The 25,601-nt window shown below is 43.0% G+C and overlaps 2 protein-coding genes across 3 annotated transcripts in view; one reads left to right on the plus strand and one right to left on the minus strand.

The window, feature by feature from the left end:
* Positions 1-8: 8 nt before the first annotated feature.
* Positions 9-2,933, minus strand: soul2 (heme-binding protein soul2). Its single transcript, XM_023970343.2, has 4 exons — positions 2,773-2,933; positions 2,549-2,675; positions 922-1,099; positions 9-820 (listed from the first exon to the last, which is right to left on the minus strand). Exons 1-4 carry the CDS (start codon positions 2,905-2,907, stop codon positions 646-648), a joined length of 615 nt encoding a protein of 204 aa, XP_023826111.1. The 5' UTR covers positions 2,908-2,933; the 3' UTR covers positions 9-645.
* Positions 2,934-15,503: 12,570 nt separating this feature from the next.
* The window catches only part of ccdc85a (coiled-coil domain containing 85A), a 38,713-nt gene continuing 28,615 nt past the window's right edge, over positions 15,504-25,601 (plus strand). For both annotated transcript variants that reach the window (XM_023969894.2, XM_023969895.2), the window contains exons 1-2: positions 15,504-16,105; positions 18,279-19,326. In XM_023969894.2, the coding sequence (XP_023825662.1) occupies positions 15,875-16,105; positions 18,279-19,326 (1,279 nt within the window). In that variant the 5' untranslated portion in view covers positions 15,504-15,874. The remainder of the gene's footprint in view (positions 16,106-18,278; positions 19,327-25,601) is intronic.

Below are 25,601 nucleotides of genomic sequence, written 5' to 3' on the forward strand. Positions count from 1 at the left end.
CTTTCTTATACAGCATGTTGTTATCGTTCTCATCTGAACTTTATTTACCCAGGAGCAGGCCATTGAGATTGCAAAATATATTTTACAAGAGACTAGGTATATAAGTGGCAGTAGAAAGACAAAATCATTTATAGAACAAATCATTTATAGTGTAAATAAAGATTGTTGATAAAATGCTAGGGATCGATGTTTAAAAAAACTGCAACTTGTGTTTGTAGATTACAATACTGAATCAATATTTTACTAAAACTCATCTGTTTGACTTACGACAGGTAGATGGTTGAAAGATTATAATTTTAAAAGAACGGGTGCCCAAAAATATATTTAGCTAGTAAAGACTATGGAAAGCCACTCCCCCAAAGTGAAGAAACTCTAGTATGTTCTTCTATCGGACACAGTAATGGCTTCACATGTATACTAGAAGTCTCTCAACCAATTTAGAAATTGCCATGGTTGGATGGTTGGATGAGATAAAAGTAGCTACAGTATTCTGAGGTAGCAAATCATTTAGTTTAAGGCAATACACCAATTACATTTTGTAGTTGACATATCAACTTTCATAGTGTACTAATTGAACATTCCAAATGGCGCACACTATATGCCACCATTTTAAATCTCTGTGTTTATTAGTTTCATCTGCCTTCCTCAGGCGGCGTGGATCCAGACCTCATTGTGTCGGCCAATCAGAGTCCACGGGCCTTCATACCCTGCCGCAATGAACCGGTGGGAGTCAAAGGCTTTCCCAGCCTGTGTCAGGGCATCACGTAGCTTCTTCAAATTTTCCTGGAAGTTGTACTGTGACGGAAAACCACTGAAAATCCTGAGAGAGAGAGAAAGAGAGTTAAAAAACAGAGACATGGACTTAAACAGCAGGATTTGGCCCCTAGTTAGTGAAACAGGATGGCAATGGTGGTTCTTCACCTGACATATATGGTGCAGGCAGGCATAGTCTCGTTCCTGATTGAGGCATCATTGGGAGTGGGGAGGACTGTATCTTCTGGAGCCACATAGAAAGAGAGCGATGCATGCTTCTCTCCACCATCCTCTACCTCAGTCGTAGAAATAAGTGCAGGCCAGGTATGAGTATTGACATGTTCACCTGAGAAGGAATGATAAAAAACACAACATACATTTTACAACCAAAAACCAGATAAAAAAAAAGGGCTCATTGAAAGATGATATTCATTCAAATTATTCATCCTTTAGATAATTTTAATTTTAATTGTGCATTCCAACAGGTAGGTTTCCAGTTGTGTAGGCTACTGAATTACACTGCACTTGTCTATGTTACTAGGCTACCGTGTAATAATAGGTATTTTTCTCTTTAATGTTGAATGTTAATGTTAAGTGGATGGTCATATTAAACATATCTTCATAAGAGGGCCATAAACAGTACTTAGTAATGACACGTACAGTTAGAAAGCTCAGATGTCCTGCTTTTTGGGGTATTTATTATTTATCTATGATTTGTATGCAATTTGTCCACTAGTATGTACTGCTATAGTAAATAAAATGAAAAATTGTACATCGTAGATTTTATTTTCAAACTTCATATGCTATGAACAACCTATTCATGAAAAATAGGGGAATAGGGCTTAATCTACATATACTCAACTTTACAATTGACATGATATAAGATTTGAGCTGCCTTATACTGTAATCATTTTTAGATTACAAGTGATCCGGGAAAATCCTACTAATTCCCTGGTGGACTGCTCTCATTCATTGTTGTCTCTCTCCCAGTGAACGTACCAGAGTTGACTAGCGAATCAACTGATTTGTCACAATCCCAGTTTTAATATAATATAAAGTGTGTCCCTCTGTGGTAAACAAAGTGATTTCTTCACATTGTGTTCAATTTGATTTATTTTAAATTCCGATCAAATCGACGTGTGTTTGTCATAGAACAAATGGGACACTTTCATATCGCTGCAGTAGACTATAAGCATTGCAGCGCTATGCTGCTTGTGTGCCTGAGATGTACCGTTCTGCCCGAGCCTCCAACGGCTGTGGACATATAACTCGATACATTTAACCTAATTTAGCAGGCGTAAAATAAACGCCTGAAACTACTTCCCCTACACACTGGTCTTGCCGAGAAGGAAAAAAACTGTCGGGGGAGGTTCTCTTCTGCACTGTTCAACCAATCCAGTAAATGTGGAGGAGGAATTAAGATGGAGTGTTGCCTTGTTAATGTCCAAAAGCGGAATTTGTGTCACACGTTCTCTTTCCAATTCCCCTGAAAACCGGAACACTCGGTTTATGAAGCCACCGCCGAGTCTCCATATCCAAGAGTCAATCTAAGCTATTTGGCCTAAAATAAATTGATTTATAAGCGAATAACCTTGATATGCCATGATAAAACAATTACATAACGAATGTCCACTAAATAGGGGAATTAACATTTAATTGGTATTGAACATTTGTTGGCTACATTAGTATTGAATTTCCTTGAAGCACATTTCAGTAAAACACAATACTGCATAATAGAACTTGCAATTAATCAATAAGGTCATTATTGCAGTTTAAACAATATTGAGACATCCACCTGCTTGATTGTCCCACTGGGTGTAGTCCCACAGTTTCGTGAATCCAGCCTTCACGTCGTGGTCAGAGACACCCAGACTGTCGACGGTTATCCAGCGGCTCACTTGGTACGCACGTTCCTCAAAGTCCTGTTCAAATAAAAACAACGCTAGACTATTTAACAACTACATCTCAAGCTTCTTACATCAGTTATCATATTTGTCATAGATCTCTATATTCACTTACTTCATATTTATTAACGACCGTGAACTCAGGACAATCATAGCTATGACAAAACGGCGGCGCATCCCAACCGTGCGCCCCGCGTAAAAACACCACGGCCAGAACCGAGAGAAGCGTTGTTACCTCGAGATACTTCATATCGTCGCTGCCTAAACTCGGATGACACTTTCAATTTTAACAACTCTCTACCATCTTTGCATTTTCAGGACACACCTACAATACCTTTCTGAGAAAACAGGTGTTGCCTGACTAATTTATTCATCGGGGGGCGGGGAAAGAGAGCCAAATAAACAAAACCTTGCAAAACGCCGGGGAGTCGTGCGCTGTGGCGGGGAGTAGCATGGTTATGGTCTCCGTCCATAACAAGACAACGCCCCAACAATCATAGCTATGACAAAACGGCGGCGCATCCCAACCGTGCGCCCCGCGTAAAAACAGAGGAGAGGAGTTCAGGTGCACTAGAGGCATACTCCCTATGAAATTGCACACGTATAGCCACGATAACCAAGGCTACTACTATATAGAAAAACACATTAAATACGACAATAACTAATGTAAAGTAAATGTCAATGCTACTTTTCATGTAAATTCCATTGCCTGATCAAAATAGATGTACAGAATCTGCCAGACCCAAGCCTTTCTGCTTACTGTGGGCTAACCTTATAGAACTGGTCTAACTGGTCCAGGGTCACTGCAGGATGCCAGATCCAAAATCTAATTCTGACAGACTCCTTTGCCTATTTTCTTAAGCTAGTCTAGCCAGTTTCAGCTGCACAATGTAATGCAAAGTTATGACTTTGATGGGGGGACTTTGTCTAAACAGACAGGCAGTGAGACAAGTTATGAAGTCTTTGGTTTGCTAATCAGAGGAGAATTGATAGCTGTTTTCTGGCCTAGGTGTCTGTGGATGTACATTAACTTTGTGTGGGCTATTATTGCTCCTGGCTTGTCCTTGATGGATGGAGCCTGGGGCAAATAACAAAAAAACATCAGACATGTCAGATGGCATTCAGCAGATATTTGAGGCTCCAGCCTTAACATAATTACTGGTTCAATTACCATGACAGAGATGACCACATAACAAACTGTCCAATACTGTGTAGCATGTGAAATGGTACATRTCAAAATCTAGTATGTACACTAAAAGAATAGTGATGGTGTTGAAGAAAGGTTTACTGTAGCAATCCCTCTATATTGCAATAAAATGGAGGTAGAGATTATATAATTATTTTATTGAAACTATTATTATATTTTGATAAAACAACTACCCATTAAGACATAATCCAAATCACTGTGCATGTGAAAGTGTATTCCACTGCAATGCTCCATTTCTAATAAATGTATTGCTCACCTCCTGACTTAGTACTTGCAAAGGAGTGGAATGCAATAGCACAGACTGAAATATGTTCCGGGATTCTTCCGATGGCATTGAGGAGTACACCACATCAGTCACTGGCTTCGTTAATAAGTGCATCGATGACGTCCCCCCCACAGTGACTGTACGTACATACCCCAACCAGAAGCCATGGATTACAGGCAATATCCTCACTGAGCTAAAGGGTAGAGCTGCCGCTTTCAAAGAGCGGGACTCTAACCCGGAAGCATATAAGAAATCCCGCTATGCCATCCGACGAACCATCAAATAGGCAAAGCATCATTAAAGAATTAAGATCAAATCGTACAACACCGGCTCCGACACTCGTCGGATGTGACAGGGCTTGCAAACTATTACAGACTACAAAGGGAAGCTAAGCCGAGAGCTGCCAAGTGACACGAGCCAACCAGACGAGCTAAATGTACTTTTATGCTCGCTTCGAGGCAAGTAACACTGAAACATGCATAAGAGCATCAGCTGTTCCAGACGACTGTGTGATCACGCTCTCCGCAGCCGATGTGAGTAAGACCTTTAAACAGGTCAACATTCACAAGGTCGCAGGGCCAGATGGATTACCAGGACAAATAATCCGAGCACGCGCTGACCAACTGGCAAGTGTCTTCACTGACATTTTCAACCTCTCCCTGTCTGAGTCTGTAATACCAACATGTTTCAAGCAGACCACCATAGTCCCTGTGTCCAAGAACACTAAGGTAACCTGCATAAATGACTATAGACCCATAGCACTCATGTCTTTAGCCATGAAGTGCTTTGAAAGGCTGGTCATGGCTCACATCAACACCCTTATCCCAGAAACCCTAGACCCACTCTAATTTGCATACCGCCCTAACAGATCCATAGATGATGCAATCTCGATTGCACTCCACATTGCCCTTTCCCACCTGAACAAAAGGAACACCTATATGAGAATACTAATTCACTGACTACAGCTCAGCGTTCAACACCATAGTGCCCTCAAAGCTCATAACTAAGCTAAGGACCCTGGGACTAAACACCTCCCTCTGCAACTGGATCCTGGACTTCCTGACAGGCTGCCACCAGGTGGTAAGGGTAGGTAACAACACATCTACCACGCTGATCCTCAAAACGGGGGCCCCTCAGGGATACATGCTCAGTCCCCTCCTGTACTCCCTGTTCACTCATGACTGCACGGCCAGGTACGACTCCAACACCATCATTAAGTTTGCCAATGACACAACAGTGGTAGGCTTGATCAACAATGATAAGATAGCCTATAGGGAGGAGGTCAGAGACCTGGCCGTTTGGTGCCAGGACAACAAACTCCCTCAACGTGATCAAGACAAAGGAGATGATTGTGGACTACTGGAAAAGGGGGACCGAGCATGCCCCCATTCTCATTGACGGGGCTGTAGTGGAGCAGGTTGAGAGCTTCAAGTTCCTTGGTGTCCACATCACCAACAAACTAACATGGTCCAAGCACACCAAGACAGTTGTGAAAGTGCACGACAAAACCTATTCCCCCTCAGGAGACTGAAAAGATCTGGCATGTGTCCTCAGATCCTCAAAAGGTTCTACAGCTGCACCATCGAGAGCATCCTGACTGGTTGCATCACTGCCTGCTATGGCAACTGTTCGGCCTCCGACCGCAATGCACTACAGAGGGTAGTGCGTACGGCCCTAAGACTCCAGCCACCCTAGTCATAGACTTTTCTCTCTGCTACCGCATGGCAAGTGGTACCGGAGTACCAAGTCTAGGTCCAAGAGGCTTCGAAACAGCTTCTACCCCAAGCCATAAGACTCCTCAACATCTAATCAAATGGCTACCCAGACTATTTGCATTGCCCTCCCTTTTAGACTGCTGCTACTCTCTGTTATTATCTATTCATAGTCACTGTACCCTCTCTATATAGCCTCGCTATTGTTATTTTTAATTTTTTTAGGTCGTTTTTTCATTTGTAATTTTTTTAACTGCATTGTTGGTTTGAGCTTGTAAGTAAGAATTTCACTGAAAGGTCTACACCTGTTGTGTTCGGCGCATGTGACAAATACAATTTTATTTGATTTAATAGCTGCGCAGAGACGGCAACCAGGCTACTCTTGACCTACAGTATATAGCTTAACAATAGCTATTCATTCTATGGTCTCCTTTTTTATTCTTTCTATTGTTGTTAGGTCAAGAGTAAATATAATTAGGGCTACATAAATGCAAACCATTCGTTTTTTTAACCTATTTGCTCACATTTTCCACCTTAGGCCTACTTCCTGGATCCAGTCCCATGCTGCTTTTCACTAGACTTTAAGATCAAAGACTAATTTAAGCTACTTCTATCCGATGCCTTCATTGGCTTTTCACGCTTGACCATTAAAAAAATGTTAAAAAGTTTATATGGAAGTTGTATGGAAGCCCGTTCCTGCCACGACAAAAAAATAATTGGACTACGAGTTATGAGATAGGGAGTCATTATTATGAGATAGTAAGTCATTATTATGAGATAACCAGTCATTATTATGAGATATGCACTGTAAGTAACAATTATGAGATATTATACAACGGGTGGGTCTAATTCTGGATGCTGATTGGTTAAAACCGTATTCCAGCCGGTGTCTATTCCACAAGTTACCACCGGCTAAATCTGTGATGTTAAAATGCGCGTACTCTGTTCCATCTGACTGCGAAATCCACTGTCTCATCAGCTCAGCCAGGCAATTTATATATTAGATCCGCACTCTAAAAAGCATCTAGACATTATCTCCCATTTCATTGTTAAAAGCATATAGACATTATCTCCACTTTCTTTTAGACTAGCATTTGGTTTTGAACCACAGAGATTTGTAATAACCTTGCAGTCTGTCTCTCCGACATTTGCAACATTGTTTGAATATTGAAATTCGATCTCCAGCTGTACTATGGTAATGAACATGTTGGGAGTCAGGACGTAACAGACAGGCTGGCAGCTTTTCTCAGCCAGTCGAAATCATGAATCTGCATAATGTTTATGGATGTATAAGAAGAATGTTAATAGAAGAACAATAAATGCAGCTAGTTGACTGTCATTACAGTTTCAGTTTGAAGCGATTGTATTAGCTGTGTAGTTGGCTATCTCTTCTGAACAGTGAGATAGTAAATGTTCTATGCCAGGTGAAATCGCACATCATTAGCTCATTGTTGTGGATGTATCCCCCCAAAATCACTAGGAAACAGCTTAAACAAACGCAAATGCAGCCACTTTGCTGTTATTCTGGGTACACTGTTTGACGTGACTGTGTTAGCCAAAGTTGTCTAGCTAGCAAGCAAGGGATAAGAACATTGCCAGCCATCATGGCAACGTAACATTTAGAACAAACGACTGGGTCGTGTCCATAGATTTAGAACACAATGACTTAATGACTGGGTCGCTTCTCTAGCAACTGAGCCGGCTTGGGTACTAACCCTAGATTTGTGTCGTGACTATATCTCGTGGAAGGATGAAACGGTATGATTAAATTCATCATATTAACGTTTTTAATGAAAATATGTCAATTATTATTTGAATAGGTTTAGTAATCTTTGTATAATAGTGATAATGCTGTCGAAGCCAGTGTTTGGAGGATATATTAGCATGGTTTTAGGGCCCTCAACTTCGTCTGAGGCCTAACAACACCCGTGCCACTATATTCTCCAAATACCGGCTTCTCGGGCATTATTACTAAAGTAAGTCATTACAAGTTAGTAAATCAGAATAATGAGATTCTAAGTCACAATTATCAGATTATAAGTGTCACATTGTCTAAAGATTGGAGACAGGCACAGGAATACAAAATAGTTTTTATTTTATTTTCTCCACCCAAACAAAGGGCGAGGTGTAAACCTCTAAATAATACATGGGACGAGACCCATAAAACAAGTGCACAATAACACGCAGCATGGAAGCCGATACGATAGCAGAGGTACTCACAGGACCAAAGGACGTGGTAACAATAACCGACAAGGACAATGGGGAACAGAGGGCACATACAGTTGAAGTCGGAAGTTTAAATACATTTAGGTTGGAGTCATTCAAATTCAAAAAGGCACTGGCACATCTGAGCAATCTTATTTGCAGGTGCATGGCAACAATTGAACAAGATGAAGGAAAAAGGAAACCGCACACTGCTCTTGATAGTATCACCGATATTTAATAAGCTTACGTATCGGCCACACGGCCTTCGTCAGAGCTTTTGGGATTTTTTGAAAGTTGCACCCTTATGTAGACCTGGCCCCACCCACATCCGTTCTACATATCGAAGGGGGTTGGAGGCAAAGGAAAAAACAAATAAGTGCTACCAAATATAACAATATGCATTTCATAAATATTACAAAAGTGTATAAATAAGGTGTATTGAACACTTCTGTATAATCTCAATGAGGACATAGAAAGTTTTCATTGGTCATTGGGTAATTCATATGAAAAACGTCAGAATAATCTACAAGAGACACACATTTCATGTTCCAATTCACAGCATAACATACATAGGCATTTCATCATTAAATCCTTTTGGAAATAATGTCTGCAGGGTGAAAATCCAAAAACATTCTCTTTTACTCAGAGTATTATTAATATCACCTCCCCTGTCTGATATCTTAACTTTCTCTATGCCACAAAATCTAAAGGTGGAAATGTCATGCTTCAGGTCATTGAAATGTACAGCGACTGGATAATCCCTGTCGTTTCTCCTGATTGAACTTTTATGTTCACTAATTCTCTGTTTGAGAGAGCGGGTGGTTTCACCGACATAACAGAGCCCACATGGACATTTAATAATGTAAATAACATGGGTGGTGGAACACGTAATAATGTCATTTATTTGGAACCTTTTTCCTGTGTGTGGGTGACAGAAATATTCACACTTCATCATATTGTAGCGACCCGCCCAGGGTCGTTACAATATTGTTGCACTGTGCGCATCCTCTGCATTTATAGCTACCATTTGGTAGAGGGCGTAAAAGAGCTTGGCTAATTTTCTTAAGTGGCTGGCAGTTGGCATGAACCAATTTATCGCGTAAATTGCGACCTCTCCTATACACAATACGTGGTGGATATTTAAATTCAGCCGGCAAAGCTGGGTCCGATGATAAAATATGCCAGTGTTTCTTGACCACCTCTCCCACTTTTCGCGAATTCAAAGTATATGTAGTTGTGAACATTACGGAGTGTTCTGTAGCTTTAGCGGGTCTTTTTTGGAGCAGTTCATCTCGTGTTTTTTCCAATGCCAAATTATGAGCTTCATCCCTTGTGACGAATAGCCTCTTTTTAGAAACCTCATGCGCATCTCCGCTGCTTTTTCTAGATAATCATCTGTGGAGTGGCATATACGGCGCAGTCCAAAAAATTGGCTTCTTGGAAGTCCTCTTTTTAATGGATCAGGGTGGAAGCTGTCCCCCTGTAATAGAGTATTTCTGTCCGTTTCTTTTCTATACAGACTTGTAAACAAGGTTCTATTTGATTTCTCAATCCACATATCGAGATAATGAACACGTTGAGTGTCACGTTCAATAGTGAATTTGAGATTAGGGTCAATGTCATTGAGTAGTGCCATAAAATCTGACAGTTCTTCTTCAGTTCCTTCCCATATACAAAAAATGTCGTCAATATATCAATACCACTTAAGGACTTCATTCAAAAATGAATTCTCGTTTACATTATTAACAAAACGTTCTTCAAAAAGACCCATATAGAGGTTAGCATAGCTCGGAGCAAATGTAGAGCCCATCGATGTTCCATTCGTTTGGAGATAGTATTCATCATCAAACCTGAAATAGTTGTACGTCAAAACATATTCAGCCAGCTCTAGAATGAAGTTTGTTGGTGGATATTCATTAGTATCTCTGTCTCCCAAATAGTGCGCTAGTGCTACCAGCCCCCCCACATGGGGAATGCTGGTATATAGACTCTCGACATCTAACGTGACCAAAATACAGTCTTCTTTTAAACCCGCTATTGGTGAGATCTTGTTTATGAAGTCTATAGAGTCCTTTACATATGATGGCAATGATTGCACATGAGATTTAATAAAAGAGTCTACAAAGTTTGACAATGGCTCTAGCATTGAGCCTATTCTTGCAACCACTGGTCTGCCTGGATAGTTGCCTTGTTGTGTTTTAGGTTTGTGTTATTTCGGTAAAATGTATAAGCATGGACGTATGGCACATTTGCAGCAAAGATATTCATATTCAGGTTTTGAGATAAGGTGGTTTAATAGGGCTTGCTCCAAATTAGAGCAAATATCCCTTTGGAACACCTGTGTGGGATCAACACTCAGTTTTCTATAGAAACGTTCATTGCTGAGTTGTCTCTGAATTTCTTCTTTATATTTGTCATAGTCTAAAACAACCACAGCACCCCCCTTGACTTTCAAAAAATCCCAAAAGCTCTGACGAAGGCCATGTGGCCGATACGTAAAGCTTATTAAATATCGGTGATACTATCAAGAGCAGTGTGCGGTTTCCTTTTTCCTTCAGGTTGGAGTCATTAAAACTAATTTTTCAACCACTCTACAAATTTCTTGTTAACAAACTATAGTTTTGGCAATTCGGTTAGGACATCTACTTCATGCATGACACAAGTCATTTTTCCAACAATTGTTTACAGACAGATTATTTCACTTATAATTCACTGTATCACAATTCCAGTGGGTCAGCAGTTTACATACACTAAGCTGTGCCTTTAAACAGCTTGGAAAATTCCAGAAAATTATGTTATGGCTTTAGAAGCTTCTGATAGGCTAATTGACTTCATTTGAGTCAATTGGAGGTGTACCTGTGGTTGTATTTCAAGGCCTACCTTCAACCTCAGTGTCTCTTTGCTTGACATCAAGGGAAAATCAAAAAAAGTCAGCCAAGACCTCAGAAAAAAAATGTAGACCTCCACAAGTCTGGTTCATCCTTGGGAGAAATTTCCAAACGCCTGAAGGTACCAAGTTCATCTGTACAAACAATAGTACGCACGCCTAAACACCATGGGCCCACGGAGCCATTATACCACTCAGGAAGGAGAGAGCAGAGAGGTAATAGGCGCGACCATCGTCCTGAAGCCCCGGATGAACCTCCGGAAATAGTTGGCTTACCCCAGGAATCGCTGGACTGCTTTCACAGAGTTGAGGATGGGCCATGACCTGACTGCACTTACACGTTGCTCCTCCATCTCCACTCCCTCCGTGGATATGCTGGAAAAATAAACACTTATCTTGTTTTAACATATAGATCATGCTCCAACAGTCTACCCAGCACAGACCTGACTAACGAGACATGCTGGGTGCGGTCAGCAGAATAGACCAAAATATTGTCTATATAAACCACTACACCCCGTTCCAGCAAAGGCCTTGAAGACTGAAGGAGCATTAGACAGGCCAAAAGGAATTACGAGATACTCGTAATGGCCCATGGTCGTGGAAAAGGCTATTTTCCATTTGTCGCCTGCACGAATGCGCACCAGATTGTAGGCGCTCCTCAAGTCCAGTTTCGTAAAGTACTGCGCCCTGTGTATTTGTTCGATGATGGTTGGGATGAGGGGTAAAGGATAGCTGAACTTAACGGTGGCTTTATTCAGAGTTCGATAATCAATGCAGGGGTGCAGTCCCCCATCTTTCTTTTTAACAAAAAATAGCTATCCGGGGGGTCCGTGACAGTAAGTCGTTATTATGAGATAGTGAGTCTGGATCGTGGACATTATATATTCCTGCAGGTCGGGAATTTTTATGTCTCTGGACACAGAGACACTAAAAATGGTATCCATGAGTTCATCTGACCTGCCAAAATCCCGTAGTATCTTTTTAATAATTTAAAAGTCCAAAATGATGTACCATCCCAGATTGTCCCTTTAATGGGTTATAACTAATTAATTTAAATGAATCACACACACACAAAACACACACAACACACCACACACACACCACACCACCACACACACACACACACACAAGCCACACACACACACACACACACACTGAACTGTGATTCATGTGATACAGTTTGCATTAACATATCTCATAATAATGGCGGGAATGAGCTTTCATATACAAAACCACATTCCTGCCACCCCCAAAAATTATCTGATTAAGAGTTGAGATAGTAACTCTTAATTATGAGATATGTAAGTCATTATTATGAGATACTAAGTCCTAATTATGAGATTGTAAATCATTATTATGAGATATGTTAGTAATAATTATGAGATTGTAAGTCATTATTATGGGATATGTTAGTCATAATTATGAGATAGTAAATCTGGATCCTGGACATTGAACAGTCCTGCAGGTTGACCCCTTTTAAAGGGCAATCTGGGATCCCAAACAATAACAAAGCACTCTCCCCGCCACTTAATTTGGTAAACAGCTGAGGAAGGGGGCAGGAGAAATGTAACCACTCAAATAAACTCAGCAAAAAAATAAATGTCCCTTTTTCAGGACCCTGTCATTCAAGGATAATTCGTAAAAATCCAAATACCTTCACAGATCTTCATTGTAAAGGGTTTAAACACTGTTTCCCATGCTTGTTCAATGAACCACAAACAATTAATGAACATACACCTGTGGAACGGTCATTAAGACACTAACAGCTTACAGACGGTAGGCAATTAAGGCCACAGTTATGAAAACTTAGGAAACTAAAGAGGCCTTTCTACGTACTCTGAAAACACCAAAAGAAAGATGCCAAGGGTCCCTGCTCATCTCCGTGAACGTGCCTTAGGCATGCTGCAAGAAGACATGAGGACTGCAGATGTGGCCAGGGCAATAAATTGTAATGTCCGGACTGTGAGACGCCTAAGACAGCGCTACAGGGAGACAGGACAGACAGCTGATCGTCATCGCAGTGGCAGACCACGTGTAACAACACCTGCACAGGATCGGTACATCCGAACATCACACATGCGGGACAGGTACAGGATGGCAACAGCAACTGCCCAAGTTACACCAGGAACGCACAATCCCTCCATCAGTGCTCAGACTGTCCGCAATAGGCTGAGAGAGGCTGGACTGAGGGCTTGTAGGCCTGTTGTAAGGTATGTCCTCACCAGACATCACCGGCAACAACGTCGCCAATGGGCACAAACCCACCGTCGCTGGACCAGACAGGACTGGCAAAAAGTGTCACTGACGAGTCACGGTTTTGTCTCACCGGGGATGATGGTCAGATTTGCATTTATCGTCGAAGGAATGAACGTTACACCGAGGCCTGTACTCTGGAACGGGATCGATTTGGAGGTGGAGGGTCTGTCATGGTCTGGGGCCGGTGTGTCACAGCATCATCGGACTGAGCTTGTTGTCATTGCAGGCAATCTCAACACTGTGCTTTACAGAGAAGACATCCTCCTCCCTCATGTGGTGCCTTTCCTGCATTCTCATCCTGACATGACCCTCCAGTATGACAATGCCACCAGCCATACTGCTCGTTCTGTGCGTGATTTCCTGCAAGACAGGAATGTCAGTGTTCTGCCATGGCCAGCGAATAGCACGGATCTCAGTCCCATTGAGTACGTCTAGGACCTGTTGGATCGGAGGGTGAGGGCTAGGGCCATTCCCCCCAGAAATGTCCGGGAACTTGCAGGTGCCTTGATGGAAGAGTGGGGTAACATCTCACAGCAAGAACTGGCAAATCTGGTGATGCACTGCGTTACTTAATGCAGCTGGTGGCCACACCAAATACTGACTGTTACTTTTGATTTTGACCCCCCCTTTGTTCAGGGACGCATTATTCAATTTCTGTTAGTCACATGTCTGTGGAACTTGTTCAGTTTATGTCTCAGTTGTTGAATCTTGTTATGCTCATACAAATATTTACACATGTTAAGTTTGTTGAAAATAAACGCAGTTGACAGTGAGAGGACGTTTCTTTTTTTGCTGAGTGTACATAGACGCAAGGACTCTCACTGTCACACCCTGATCTGTTTCACCTGTCTTGTGCTTGTCTCCACCCCCCTCCCGTTTCCCCCATTATCCCCTGTGTATTTATACCTGCGTTTTCTGTTTGTTGCCAGTTCGTCTTGTCCCGTTAAGTCCTACCAGCGTGTTCCTGTGTTTCCTGTGCTCTATCTTTAGTTATTCTTAGTGCTCCCAGTTCTGACCTTTCTGTCTGTCCTGATCCTGCCTGCCGTCCTGTACCTGCCTCACTCTGATTTGGACTACGACCCTTTGCCTGTCTTGACTTACCTTTTGCCTGCCCCTTGTACTATAAAAAAAACTCTGAGACTCGTACTATCCACCTCCTGTGTCTGCATCTGGGTCTTAGCCTGAGTCCTGAAACTCAGATATTAATGTGAGGACTGACCATCCATGAGATCAAAATTATATGTTTATATATAATTATATGTTTTGAAGCTATACAGTGTTTGTTTACAATTGCATTGTTTACAAACAATGGAGTTAAGCAAGCTTATATTTTGGGTTCTGATGGGGTATGACCGTTACTCATTACGAAGTGACATTCTTCAAGAATCAAAGGCTATATATTAATAAGTTTAAAGTTCGAACATGGATGTACCAATCCCAGATTGCCCCCCCCCCCCATTGAATTTATGAATGTCATCAATCAGGCACCCACTAACATCAACAAAACTCTCCAATCCAGTAGTATGGAAACAATATCACCACAAACACTCTCTCTCCTCTCTCTTCTCTCTCTCTTCTCTCTCTTCTCTCTCTCTCTCTCTCTCTCTCTCTCTCTCTCTCTCTCTCTCTCTCTCTCTCTCTCTCTCTCTCTCTCTCTCTCTCTCTCTCTCTCTCTCTCTCTCTCTCTCTCTCTCACACACACACACACACACAATGTGTATGTAGACTATAGAACATGCATAAGGTTATCCTTGAAAATTGAAGAGGGCCTGATGCAAAGGCAGGTAGCCTAGTGGCCAAGGTCGCTGGTTCGAATCCCTGAACCGACTAGGTGAAAACTGTGTCGATGTGCCCTTGAGCAAAGCACTTAAACCTAATTGGGTGTCTGCTAAATTACTGAAATTCAACGTGGACATTGGATTCATGTGATACAGATCGCTTTTCCTTTTTTTTTGGTGGCAGGAACGAGCTTCCAGAGTAGACCTTTTTAATGCCGACCAATATCTACACAGGGTTTTCAATCTCAATAAAGTCCACACTAGGCCTAGTTATATTGGAAACCCGATTAATACAGTTTTGTGCTAAATCTATTGGTTAACAGGGATAAAATCATGCAGAAGATGGCCAAGAAGTTGTGCTAAATCTATTGGTTAACAGGGATAAAATCATGCAGAAGATGGCGCAAGAAGACAACGCGTCCTCGCCACTCAACCCCTGAGGGAGAAAAGAGAGAGGAGAGGGGGGGGGGGGGCACGAGTTTTCCAGTCAGTCGAATTTTATCACGCACCGTTGCTTCTCGAGATGCATCTGCAGCCACTACTTCTCCCTTCTGTACGAAGCGCAGGAGCAGGAGAGCCCTAGGCAAAGGCTTTATGTGTGAGGCAGCAGGCATGCCCAGAAACAGCCTACGAGCCGGCGATGGGCTCTCCAGAAGAGACCGCGTGCGGACTACTTTGAGAAAGGCGGGAATATAGGAGAGCACTGCTTGTTTTGGATAGCTTCAAAATGGGCGTCAGAGAGAGAGAACAAACATGAAATTGATATAAATATCTGGACATTAGATAAAGAGTGTACATTTGGGTAAGTGCAGGTGCGGAGTTACGTTTGGGTGGGTTTTCCACTGAATTAGTAGGTTACCGTCGTAGTGTTATCTTCTCATTAGAGTAGGCTAGCCTAAATTCAACGATGGAGAAGGGGACGCAGCCCCAGCTGATGGCCAAGAGCGCAGAGAGTCCGGCGGAGGAACTCTCCAAGATAAGCGACGGGGAGCTGGTGAAGTGGAGGAAAGAGGAGCTGGTGCGGCGGTTACGGAGGGCAGAAGCCGAGAAGATGGGCGTCATGCTTGACCACGGAAATTTGATCCGGGAGGTGAACCGGCGACTCCAGCAGCACCTGACAGAGATCCGGGGTTTGAAGGTGAGGCAGGTGTGATGTTGATAATGCAGTGCGCACAAGTTTGCGCACTGCTCTATGGATGTCTGATGGATTCCTGGTGAAAAAAGCCATGGTCTAATTATTATTATCATTCATGCGTTAAAAAAGCTGTAATTTACCACTGCAAACTCCTTAAAAATAACCAAGGTAGGTGGTTTGAAGGTAGCAAGGTAGTCTTCAAGTGGTTTACATAATTCAACCCAATGGACCACTTGTTGCTTGTATGCTTATCATAAGAGCTGGAACTGCTGAAGATATGTAGTAGCCCTTGCCTGCAGTCGAAATGACGGGTCCCCATGGGTGGAATGTTTTTAATATTTTTTATAATAAATACATATTATTTAAAAATAATAATCCTGTGTTTCTATGTCAAATGGTTTTGTTATATTTCAATCTTCTGTGATGTACAGTTGAAGTCGGAAGTTTACACCTTAGACAAATACATTTTAACTCAGTTTTTCACAATTCCTGACATTTAATCCTAGTAAAGATTCCTTGTTTTAGGTCAGTTAGGTCACCACTTTATTTTAAGAATATGAAATGTCAGAATAATAGTAGAGAGAATTATTTATTTCAGATTTTATTTATTTCATCACATTCCCAGTGGGTCTGAAGTTTACATACACTCAATAAGTATTTGGTAGCATTGCCTTGTAAATTGTTTAACTTGGGTCAAACGTTTCAGGTAGCCTTCCACAAGCTTCCCATGAATTTTGGCCCATTCCTCCTAACAGAGCTGGTGTAATGGAGTCAGGTTTGTAGGCCTCCTTGCTCGCACACGCTTTTTCAGTTTTGCCCACAAATGTTCTATGAGATTGAGGTCAGGGCTTTGTGATGGCCACTCCAATACCTTGACTTTGTTGTCCTTAAGCCATTTTGCCACAACTTTGGAAGTATGCTTGGGGTCATTGTCCATTTGGAAGACCCATTTGCGACCAAGCTTTAACTTCCTGACTGATATCTTGAGATGTTGCTTCAATATATCCACATAATTGTCCATCCTCATGATGCCATCTATTTTGTGTAGTGCACCAGTCTCTCCTGCAGCAAAGCACCCTCACAACATGATGCTGCCACCCCCGTGCTTCACGGTTGGGATGGTGTTCTTCGGCTTGCAAGCCGCCCCCTTTTTCCTCCAAACGTATCGATGGTCACAGTTCAATTTTGTTTAATCAAACCAGAGGACATTTCCCCAAAAGGTACGATCTTTGTCCCCATGTGCAGTTGCAAACCGTAGTCTGGCTTTTTTTATGGCGGTTTTGGAGCAGTGGCTTCTTCCTTGCTGAGCGGCCTTTCAGGTTATGTCCATATAGGACTCGTTTTACTGTGGATATAGATACTTTTTCACCTGTTTCCTCCAGCATCTTTACAAGGTCCTTTGCTGTTGTTCTGGGATTGATTTGCACTTTTCGTACGAAAGTACGTTAATATCTAGGAGACAGAACGCGTCTCCTTCCTGAGCGGTATGGCGGCTGCGTGGTCCCATGGTGTTTATACTTGCGTACTATTGTTTGTATAGATGTACGTGGTACCTTCAGGCATTTGGAAATTTCTCCCAAGGATGAACCAGACTTGTGGAGGTCTACAATTATTTTTTTTTATTGGCTGATTTCTTTTGATTTCCCCTTGATGTCAAGCAAAGAGGCACTGAGTTTGAAGGTAGGCCTTGAAGTACACCTCTAATTGACTCAAATTATGTCAATTAGCCTATCAGAAGCTTCTAAAGCCATGACATTATTTTCTGGAATTTTCCAAGCTGTTTAAAGGCACAGGCAACTTAGTGTATGTACATTTCTGACCCACTGCAATTGTGATACAGTGAATTTTAAGTGAAATAATCCGTCTGTAAACAATTGTTGTAAAAATGACTTGTGTCATGCACAAAGTAGATGTCCTAACCAACTTGTCAAAACTATAGTGTGTTAACAACGAGTTTGTGGAGTGGTTGAAAAACAAGTTTTAATGACTCCAACCTAAGTGTATGTAAACCTCCGACTTCAACTGTATCACCTCCTCTGTGCTTGCTCCTGTATGTGTGTGTGTGTGTGTGTGTGTGTGTGTGTGTGTGTGTGTGTGTGTGTGTGTGTGTGTGTGTGTGTGTGTGTGTGTGTGTGTGTGTGTGTGTGTGTGTGTGTGTGTGTGTGTGTGTATCCAGGACGTGAACCAGAAGCTGCAGGAGGATAACCAAGAGCTGCGGGACCTGTGCTGTTTCCTTGATGACGACCGTCAGAAGGGCAAGCGTGTGTCTCGGGAGTGGCAGCGCCTGGGACGCTACAGCGCCGGCCTCATGAGAAAAGAGGTGTCCCTTTACCTGCAGAAACTGAAGGAGCTCGAGCAGCGCCAGGGAGAGGTGATCAGAGAGAACCTGGAGCTAAAGGAGCTGTGTATCCTACTGGACGAGGAGAGGGGAGGAGGGGGAGGAGCAGTGCAGGGTGCAGGGTGCAGAAGTTCCATCGACAGCCAGAGTAGTCTGTCTCAAACTAGGGAGGCTATAACGTGCCTGCTCCGAGACGTGGGGGATGGGAGCAGCAACTCCAGCGCGGGGAGCACGGACAACCCCGACCACCCCCATCACAAGCCTCCTACCCAGGGCTCTGGTCTGGGCTCCAACCCTGGCTCCAACCATGACAAACCAGAGGGCCAAGGCCCAGAGTCTACAGGCCGTCGCCACAGCTCCACCCCAGACTACCACACCTTCCCCCAGGCCTGCAGGCCCCGCGGGGGATCCCTCACCATCCCTGACCCCAGGGGCCTCCGGGGGCCCTGCAGCCCAGAGAAACACGGCAAATCCCCTACTAGACTGGAGGCCGAGGCTCAGTCCAAACCCAGCAGTGCTGACATGCTGGCCCAGAAACAGCTCTTGGGGGCTGGGCAAGGGCTAGGGCCAAACCAGGGTCCGGGTCAGTCAAGTCCAGACCTCTCACAGAGACACAGGGGTAATCCGGTCCTGGTTGGGGCTGGATGTGGGAGCCCTGAGGCCAAACAGGCACTGCCGGGGACACCAGAGCATCTGAGGAAGGGTCGGGTGATAGTGGGGAGCCCTGAAGTGTTACGACACCAGAACCTCCACCACAGCCCCAGTTCAGAGCACGGGAAGGGGAGGTACGGCAGCAGCCCCCCAGCAGGCAGGGAGGGGGTACAGAGGAGGACCACTGGAGACGAGTTGTCCCCTCACCACCGCAGCATCTACAACGGCATGAACGGTGCGTTTTTGTTCAGAATAGTCATAATGTTTTATTTGAGAAATACTGTATGTAGCTGAGGTGGTTCAGGGAACGATATCTGTGTGTTGAGTCTTATACAATAACACAGTCTGAGACATACAGTAAACACTTGTGCTAATACCTAGGCTTTAGCTGAGTGGGCTAACGCGGTCTTTAGGTGTGCAGACATTATGGGTTAGCACACCCAGTAGCCTTCCAGGACCACTGTATATGACTAGAACAAGCATATAGGCAGATGTAACACAATTGACTGTGTAATGTGTTTAGCAGCCAATTGGGAGGTTGGGGCTATGGTAGGTTCAGTTACTGTGGTATCACCTATGTGGTTCAGCAGCAGTTATGGTGTTAGCCAAGCAGCAGTGATGTCACCGCTCTGTGGGATTCTCTTTCTGTGGGTCACATGAGGTTGTGGTGGTGGTGGGGGTGGTATTTGTGCGTGTGTGTGTGTGTGGATGGATGGTGGAGGGCATATGATGTAACACTCCCCAGGGTGTCTGAAGTCAACACAGGTAACACAGCTGTGTGCGTTCAGGGCCGTGATTCAGGCAACACACACACGCATACGCACACACGTATGTGCCACTCAGCACAGCAGGGTCCTGTCTTCTTGTTTCATTATTATTATTAGCAGCATCTTTTAGTTATTTTTACCCACATTTCCAAGGGCATGTGTTTGTGTGTGTGTATAAGAGTTCAGGGAGTCTACTGTCCTGGATAAACATGGAGAGGGAGTCTATCAGTAAGGGTCTCCACTTAGTTAAATATAAGGCTTTCATTTGACAGTTAAATTACATTAAATCAAATAGATTTTCTTAATAACCTTGACAAACGGTTCCTCTTTTAATAGTAAAAGCCTCTTTCATACTTAAAAAGATTTCTGGGAATCCATTTCAGTGACTGCATTGACAGAGGAACAGCTGAGTATGTATTCATAGACGCTCTGTCCCTTAGTAAGTATGCATTTATTAGGGAGAAATTACGTGAGTATGTTTTTCCATGTTGTGTGGTGGTGTGTAGGAGAGAATAGAAGAGAGAGAGAGAGAGAGAGAGAGAGAGAGAGTGGTGGTGTTGTGTGTGGTGTGTGTGTGTGTGTGTGTTGTGTGTGTGCCTATGTGTGTGCCTTATGTGTGTGTATGCAGCCCTGAGATCTAAAGATTAGTGTAGAGTGCTGAGTGGATCCTCTGTGTAAGGCCATGGGAATGAGTCTGGTTGAGCAGTTGTGCCTGATGCGTCACTTATCAATAAAAATAACATTTTATTTGTCACCATGCGCCCGAATACAACACCTTACAGTGAATTGCTTATTACAAGCCCTTAACCAGCATTGCAGTTTAAGAAAAAGTAAAAAATAAGAAATAAAATTAACAAATAATTCAAGAGCAGCAGTAAAAATAACATAGCGAGGCTATATACAGGGGGTACTGGTACAGAGTCAATGTGCGGCGGGCACCGGTTAGTCAAGGTAATTTAGGTAATATGTACATGTAGGTTAGAGTTAAAGTGACTATGCATAGATAATAACGGCGTGTGCAGTGTAACAGGGGGGGGGGGGGCAATGCAAATAGTCTCGGTAGCCATTTTGATTAGCTGTTCAGGAGTCTTATGGCTTGGGGTAGAAGCTGTTGAGAAGCCTTTTGGTCCTAGACTTGGCGCTCCGGTATCGCTTGCTGTGCGGTAGCAGAGAGAACAGTCTATCACTAGGGTGGCTGGAGTCTATGACAATTTTTAGGGCCTTCCTCTGACACGCCTGGTATAGAGGTCCTGGATGGCAGGAAGCTTGGCCCCGGTGATGTACAGCACCGTACGCGCTACCCTTTGTAGTGCCTTGCGTTCAGAGGCTGATGCAGTTGCCATACCAGGCAGTGATGCAAAGAAATCAGGATGCTCTCGATGGTGCAGCTGTATAACTTTTTGAGGATCTGACGACCCATGTCAAATCTTTTTAGTCTCCTGAGGGGGAATAGGCACCACACGGCCAGATCTCATCGTTGTCGGTGATCAGGCCTACAGATGTTGTGTCATCAGCAAACTTAATGATGGTGTTGGAGTCGTGCCTAGCCGTGCAGTCATGAGTGAACAGGGAGTACAGGAGGGGACTGAGCACACACCCCTGAGGGGCTCCTGCGTTGAGGATCAGCGTAGCGGATGTGTTGTTACCTACCCTTACCACCTGTGGGCGGCCCGTCAGGAAGTCCAGGATCCAGTTGCAGAGGGAGGTGTTTAGTCCCAGGGTCCTTAGCTTAGTAATGAACTTTGAGGGTACTATGGTGGTGAACGCTGAGCTGTAGTCAATTAATATAATTCTCACATAGATGTCCATGTGGGAAAGGGCAGTGTGGAGTGCAATAGAGATTGCATCATCTGTGGATCTGTTGGGGCGGTATGCAAATTGGAGTGGGTCTAGAGTTTCTGGGATAATGGTGTTGATGTGGGCCATGACCAGCCTTTCAAAGCACTTCATGGCTACAGACGTGAGTGCTATGGGTCGGTAGTCATTTTGGCAGGTTACCTTAGTGTTATTGGGCACAGGGACTATGGTGGTCTGCTTGAAACATGTTGGTATTACAGACAGGGACAGGTTGAAAATGTCAGTGAAGACGCCTGCCAGTTGGTCAGCGCATGCTCGGAGTACACGTCCTGGTAATTCGTCTGGCCCTGTTGACCTGTTTAAAGGTCTTACTCACATCGGCTGTGGAGAGCGTGATCACACAGTTGTCCAGAACAGCTGATGCTCTCATGCATGTTTCAGTGTTACTTGCCTCGAAGTGAGCGTATAACCACAACACTACACACTCATTTACACACTAGTCTACTCAGTAGGAAAAACACTCTAGATACATAATGTGGACTGGGGTGATTCTGTTTTTGGGTGATGTAGTTGCTACCTTATTCAAAGATCTAAAGAAGTACTATTTAGGATCCAGTATTGATGAGAGGATTGATTATTGGAGGCATGTTGAAAGGGGATGACATAGTAATTGAGAAGTGGGCCTGTGGTACTGTGCACAGTTTATTATAAGGCTTTAGAACGCATGTCACTGTCAGAACAGGGTGTATAGTACATATAGTATAGATTTTCAGATGTTATTGCAGGTGCAGAGAAATGTTTGTGTTTCTAGCTCCAACAGTGCAGTAATACCTAGAAATAATAAAATAAACGATACACACCTAATCCAGAAAAAAATTATTAAGAAATATCAGAATGCGCAATGTCAGAGACCGGAATATAAATATATATACATACAGTGCATTTGGATAGTATTCAGATCCCTTAACTTTTTTCACATTTTGTTACATTACAGCCTTATTCTAAAATGGATTAAATAGTTTTCCCCCCTCATCAATCTACTCACAATAAACCATAATGACAAAGCAAAAACAGTTATTTAGAAAAAGTTTTTTTAGAGAAAGTTTTTTTAGAAAAACTGAAGTATTACATTTACACAAGTGTTCAGACCCTTTACTCAGTACTTTGTTGAAGCACCTTTGCCAGTGATTACAGCTTTGAGTCTTCTTGGGTATGACGCTACAAGCTTGACACACCTGTTTTTGGGGAGTTTCTCCCATTCTTCTCTGCAGATCCTCTCAAACTCTTCTCAAGCTCTGTCAGGTTGGATGGGGAGCGTCACTGCATAGCTATTTTCAGGTCTCTCCAGAGATGTTCGATCGGGTTCAAGTCCGGGCTCTGGCCTGGCCACTCAAGGACATTCAGAGACTTGTCCCGAAGCCACTCCTGCGTTGTCTTGGTTGTGTGCTTAGGGTCATTGTCCTGTTGGAAGGTTAACCATCGCCCCAGTCTGAGGTCCTGAGCACTCTGGAGCAAGTTTTCATCAAGGATTTTTCTGTACTTTGCTCCATTCATCTTTCCCTTGATCCTGACTAGTCTCCCAGTCCCTGCCTCTGAAAAACATCCCCACAGCATGATGCTGCCACCATCATGCGTCACCGTAGGGATGGATCCAGGTTTCCTCCAGACGTGACGCTTAGCATTCTGGCCAAAGAGTTCAATCTTGGTTTCATCAGACCAGAGAATCTTGTTTTGTCTTTAGGTGCTTTTTGGCAAACTCCAAGCGGGCTGTCATGTGCCTTTTACTCAGGAGTGGCTTCCATCTGGCCACTCTACCATAAAGGCCTGATTGGTGGAGTGCTGCAGAGATGGTTGTCCTTCTGGAAGGTTTTCCCATCTCCACAAAGGGACTCTGGAGCTCTGTCAGAGTGACTATCGGGTTCTTGGTCACCTCCCTGACCAATGCCGTTCTCCTCCAATTGCTCAGTTTGGCCGGGTGGCTCCAAACTTCTTGGTGGTTCCAAACTTCTTTAATTTGAAAATGATGGAGGCCACTGTGTTCTTGGGGACCTTCAATGCTGCAGAAATGTTTTGTTACCTTCCCCCAGATTTTTGCCTCGACACAATCCTGTCTCGAATTCCTCATGGCTTGGTCTGACATGCACTGTCAGCTGTGGGACCTTATATAGACAGATGTGTGCCTTCCAATCAATTGAATTTACCACAGGTGGATTCCAGTCAAGTTGTAGAAACATCTCAAGGATGATCAATGGAAACAGGATGCACCTAAGCTCAATTTTGAGTCTCATATCAAAGGGTCTGAATACTTATGTAAATAAGGCATTTCAGTTTATTTTTTTATTTTTATACATTTGCAAAAATGTCTACAAACCTGTTTTCGCTTAGTCATTATGTGGTATTATGTGTAGATTGATGAGGGAAAACATATTTAATCAATTGGCTGTAACGTAACAAAATGTGGAAAAAGTCAAGGGGTCTGAATTCTTTTGAAAAGAAAATTGTAAATGCAACATGTAAAGTGTTGGTTCCATGTTTCATGAGCTGAAATGTTTCATGAGCTGAAATGAAAGTTCCCAGAAATGTTCAATATGCACAGAAAATATATTTCTCTCACATTTTGGGCACAAATTTGTTTAAATCCCTGTTAGTGAGCATTTCTCCTTTGCCAAGATAATCCATCCACCTGACAGGTGTGGCATATCAAGAAGCTGATTAAACAGCATGATCATTACATAGGTGCATCTTGTGATGGGGACAATAAAAGGCCACTCTAAAATGTGCAAATTTGTCACACAACACAGTGCCACAGATGTCTCAAGTTTTGAGGGAGCGTACAATTGGCATGCTGACTGCAGGAATGTCTACCAGAGCTGTTACCAGGGAATTTAATGTTAATTTCTCTACCAAAAGCTGCCTCCAACATCGTTTTAAAGAATTTGGCAGCATGTCCAACTGGCCACACATCCGCAGACCACGTGTAACCCCGCCAGCCCAGGACCTTCACATCCGGCTTTAAAGTCATGTTCTCTGAACGGTCAGAGAACGATAAGAAACAATGTTCTTCTGTGGGAATTAGTAGTTAGCATAACGTTTTCTACAGGCTTCTACATGGTTCTATTTCATGTAATGTTCTCAGAACGTTAAGTAACAACGTTCTTCTATGGGAATTTCAATACTTCAGAATAACGTTTTCTGCAGTTTTCGTTATGGTTATATTTAAAGTCATGTTCTCAGAACATTAAGAAGACATTCCATAAAAAAACAAGAAAACATTAGTAACATTCAAAGAACGTTCTAAGAATGTTATTTAAAAACATACATTCCTTTCTCAGCGTCAACAAAACTTTCTCTATGTTGGGTGTTCAGGTGTGTTGGCCGTTCCACTAATTGGCCACACCTGGTTCTTAAAGAGTGCTTGTTTTCTTTGAAATTGGGTCAGCTTTGTATGAGTAAAAAAAATACATGGCATGCTACTTCCATTCTGATGGTGCAGTGGACTTGGACTAATTCCATGGATAGAGAACAGAAGATCATGGTTTTGAATCTCACTGTCGCTGTGCCACAATAAAAAAAGGGGCTTGTATGATTATTGCCTAAGCAAATTCATTTCCATGTGTCCTATCTATGCTTGGAGTTCAAAACAGTTAATCCAAACTAATCGAGCAGTGTTATTAAAAGTCTCATTGAAACATGTTCTCAGAATATTATTTAATTACCTTAAAATAACCTAGAATTTAGTTCTCAGAACATTAATAAAACCTCCAAGGAAAACATTCAGGGAGCCATAGTAAAACGTTCTCAGAACCTCCCTGCATCTTAAAAATGTATGTTCCCAGAACAGGAAAAATTATAATTTCTGTTTTCAGAACATTTAAAAAACGGTCAGTTTTAACGGTCAGAAAACGTATGGCTTCATTCCCAGAACCAATGGGTAACCAAAAATGTA

This window comes from Salvelinus sp. IW2-2015, linkage group LG25 (genome assembly GCF_002910315.2).
Source record: "Salvelinus sp. IW2-2015 linkage group LG25, ASM291031v2, whole genome shotgun sequence".
NCBI lineage: Eukaryota > Metazoa > Chordata > Actinopteri > Salmoniformes > Salmonidae > Salvelinus > Salvelinus sp. IW2-2015.

What these genes read in the sequence shown, in the direction of transcription:
- soul2 (XM_023970343.2), bottom strand. Translation starts at nt 2,907, where the DNA reads ATGAAGTATCTCGAGGTAACAACGCTTCTCTCGGTTCTGGCCGTGGTG. An exon ending in CCAGTGGGACAATCAAGCAG is followed by an intron (nt 1,100 to 2,548) that starts GTGGATGTCTCA and finishes ATTCCTTCTCAG; the next exon opens with GTGAACATGTCAATACTCAT. An exon ending in GCCTGCACCATATATGTCAG is followed by an intron (nt 821 to 921) that starts GTGAAGAACCAC and finishes TCTCTCTCTCAG; the next exon opens with GATTTTCAGTGGTTTTCCGT.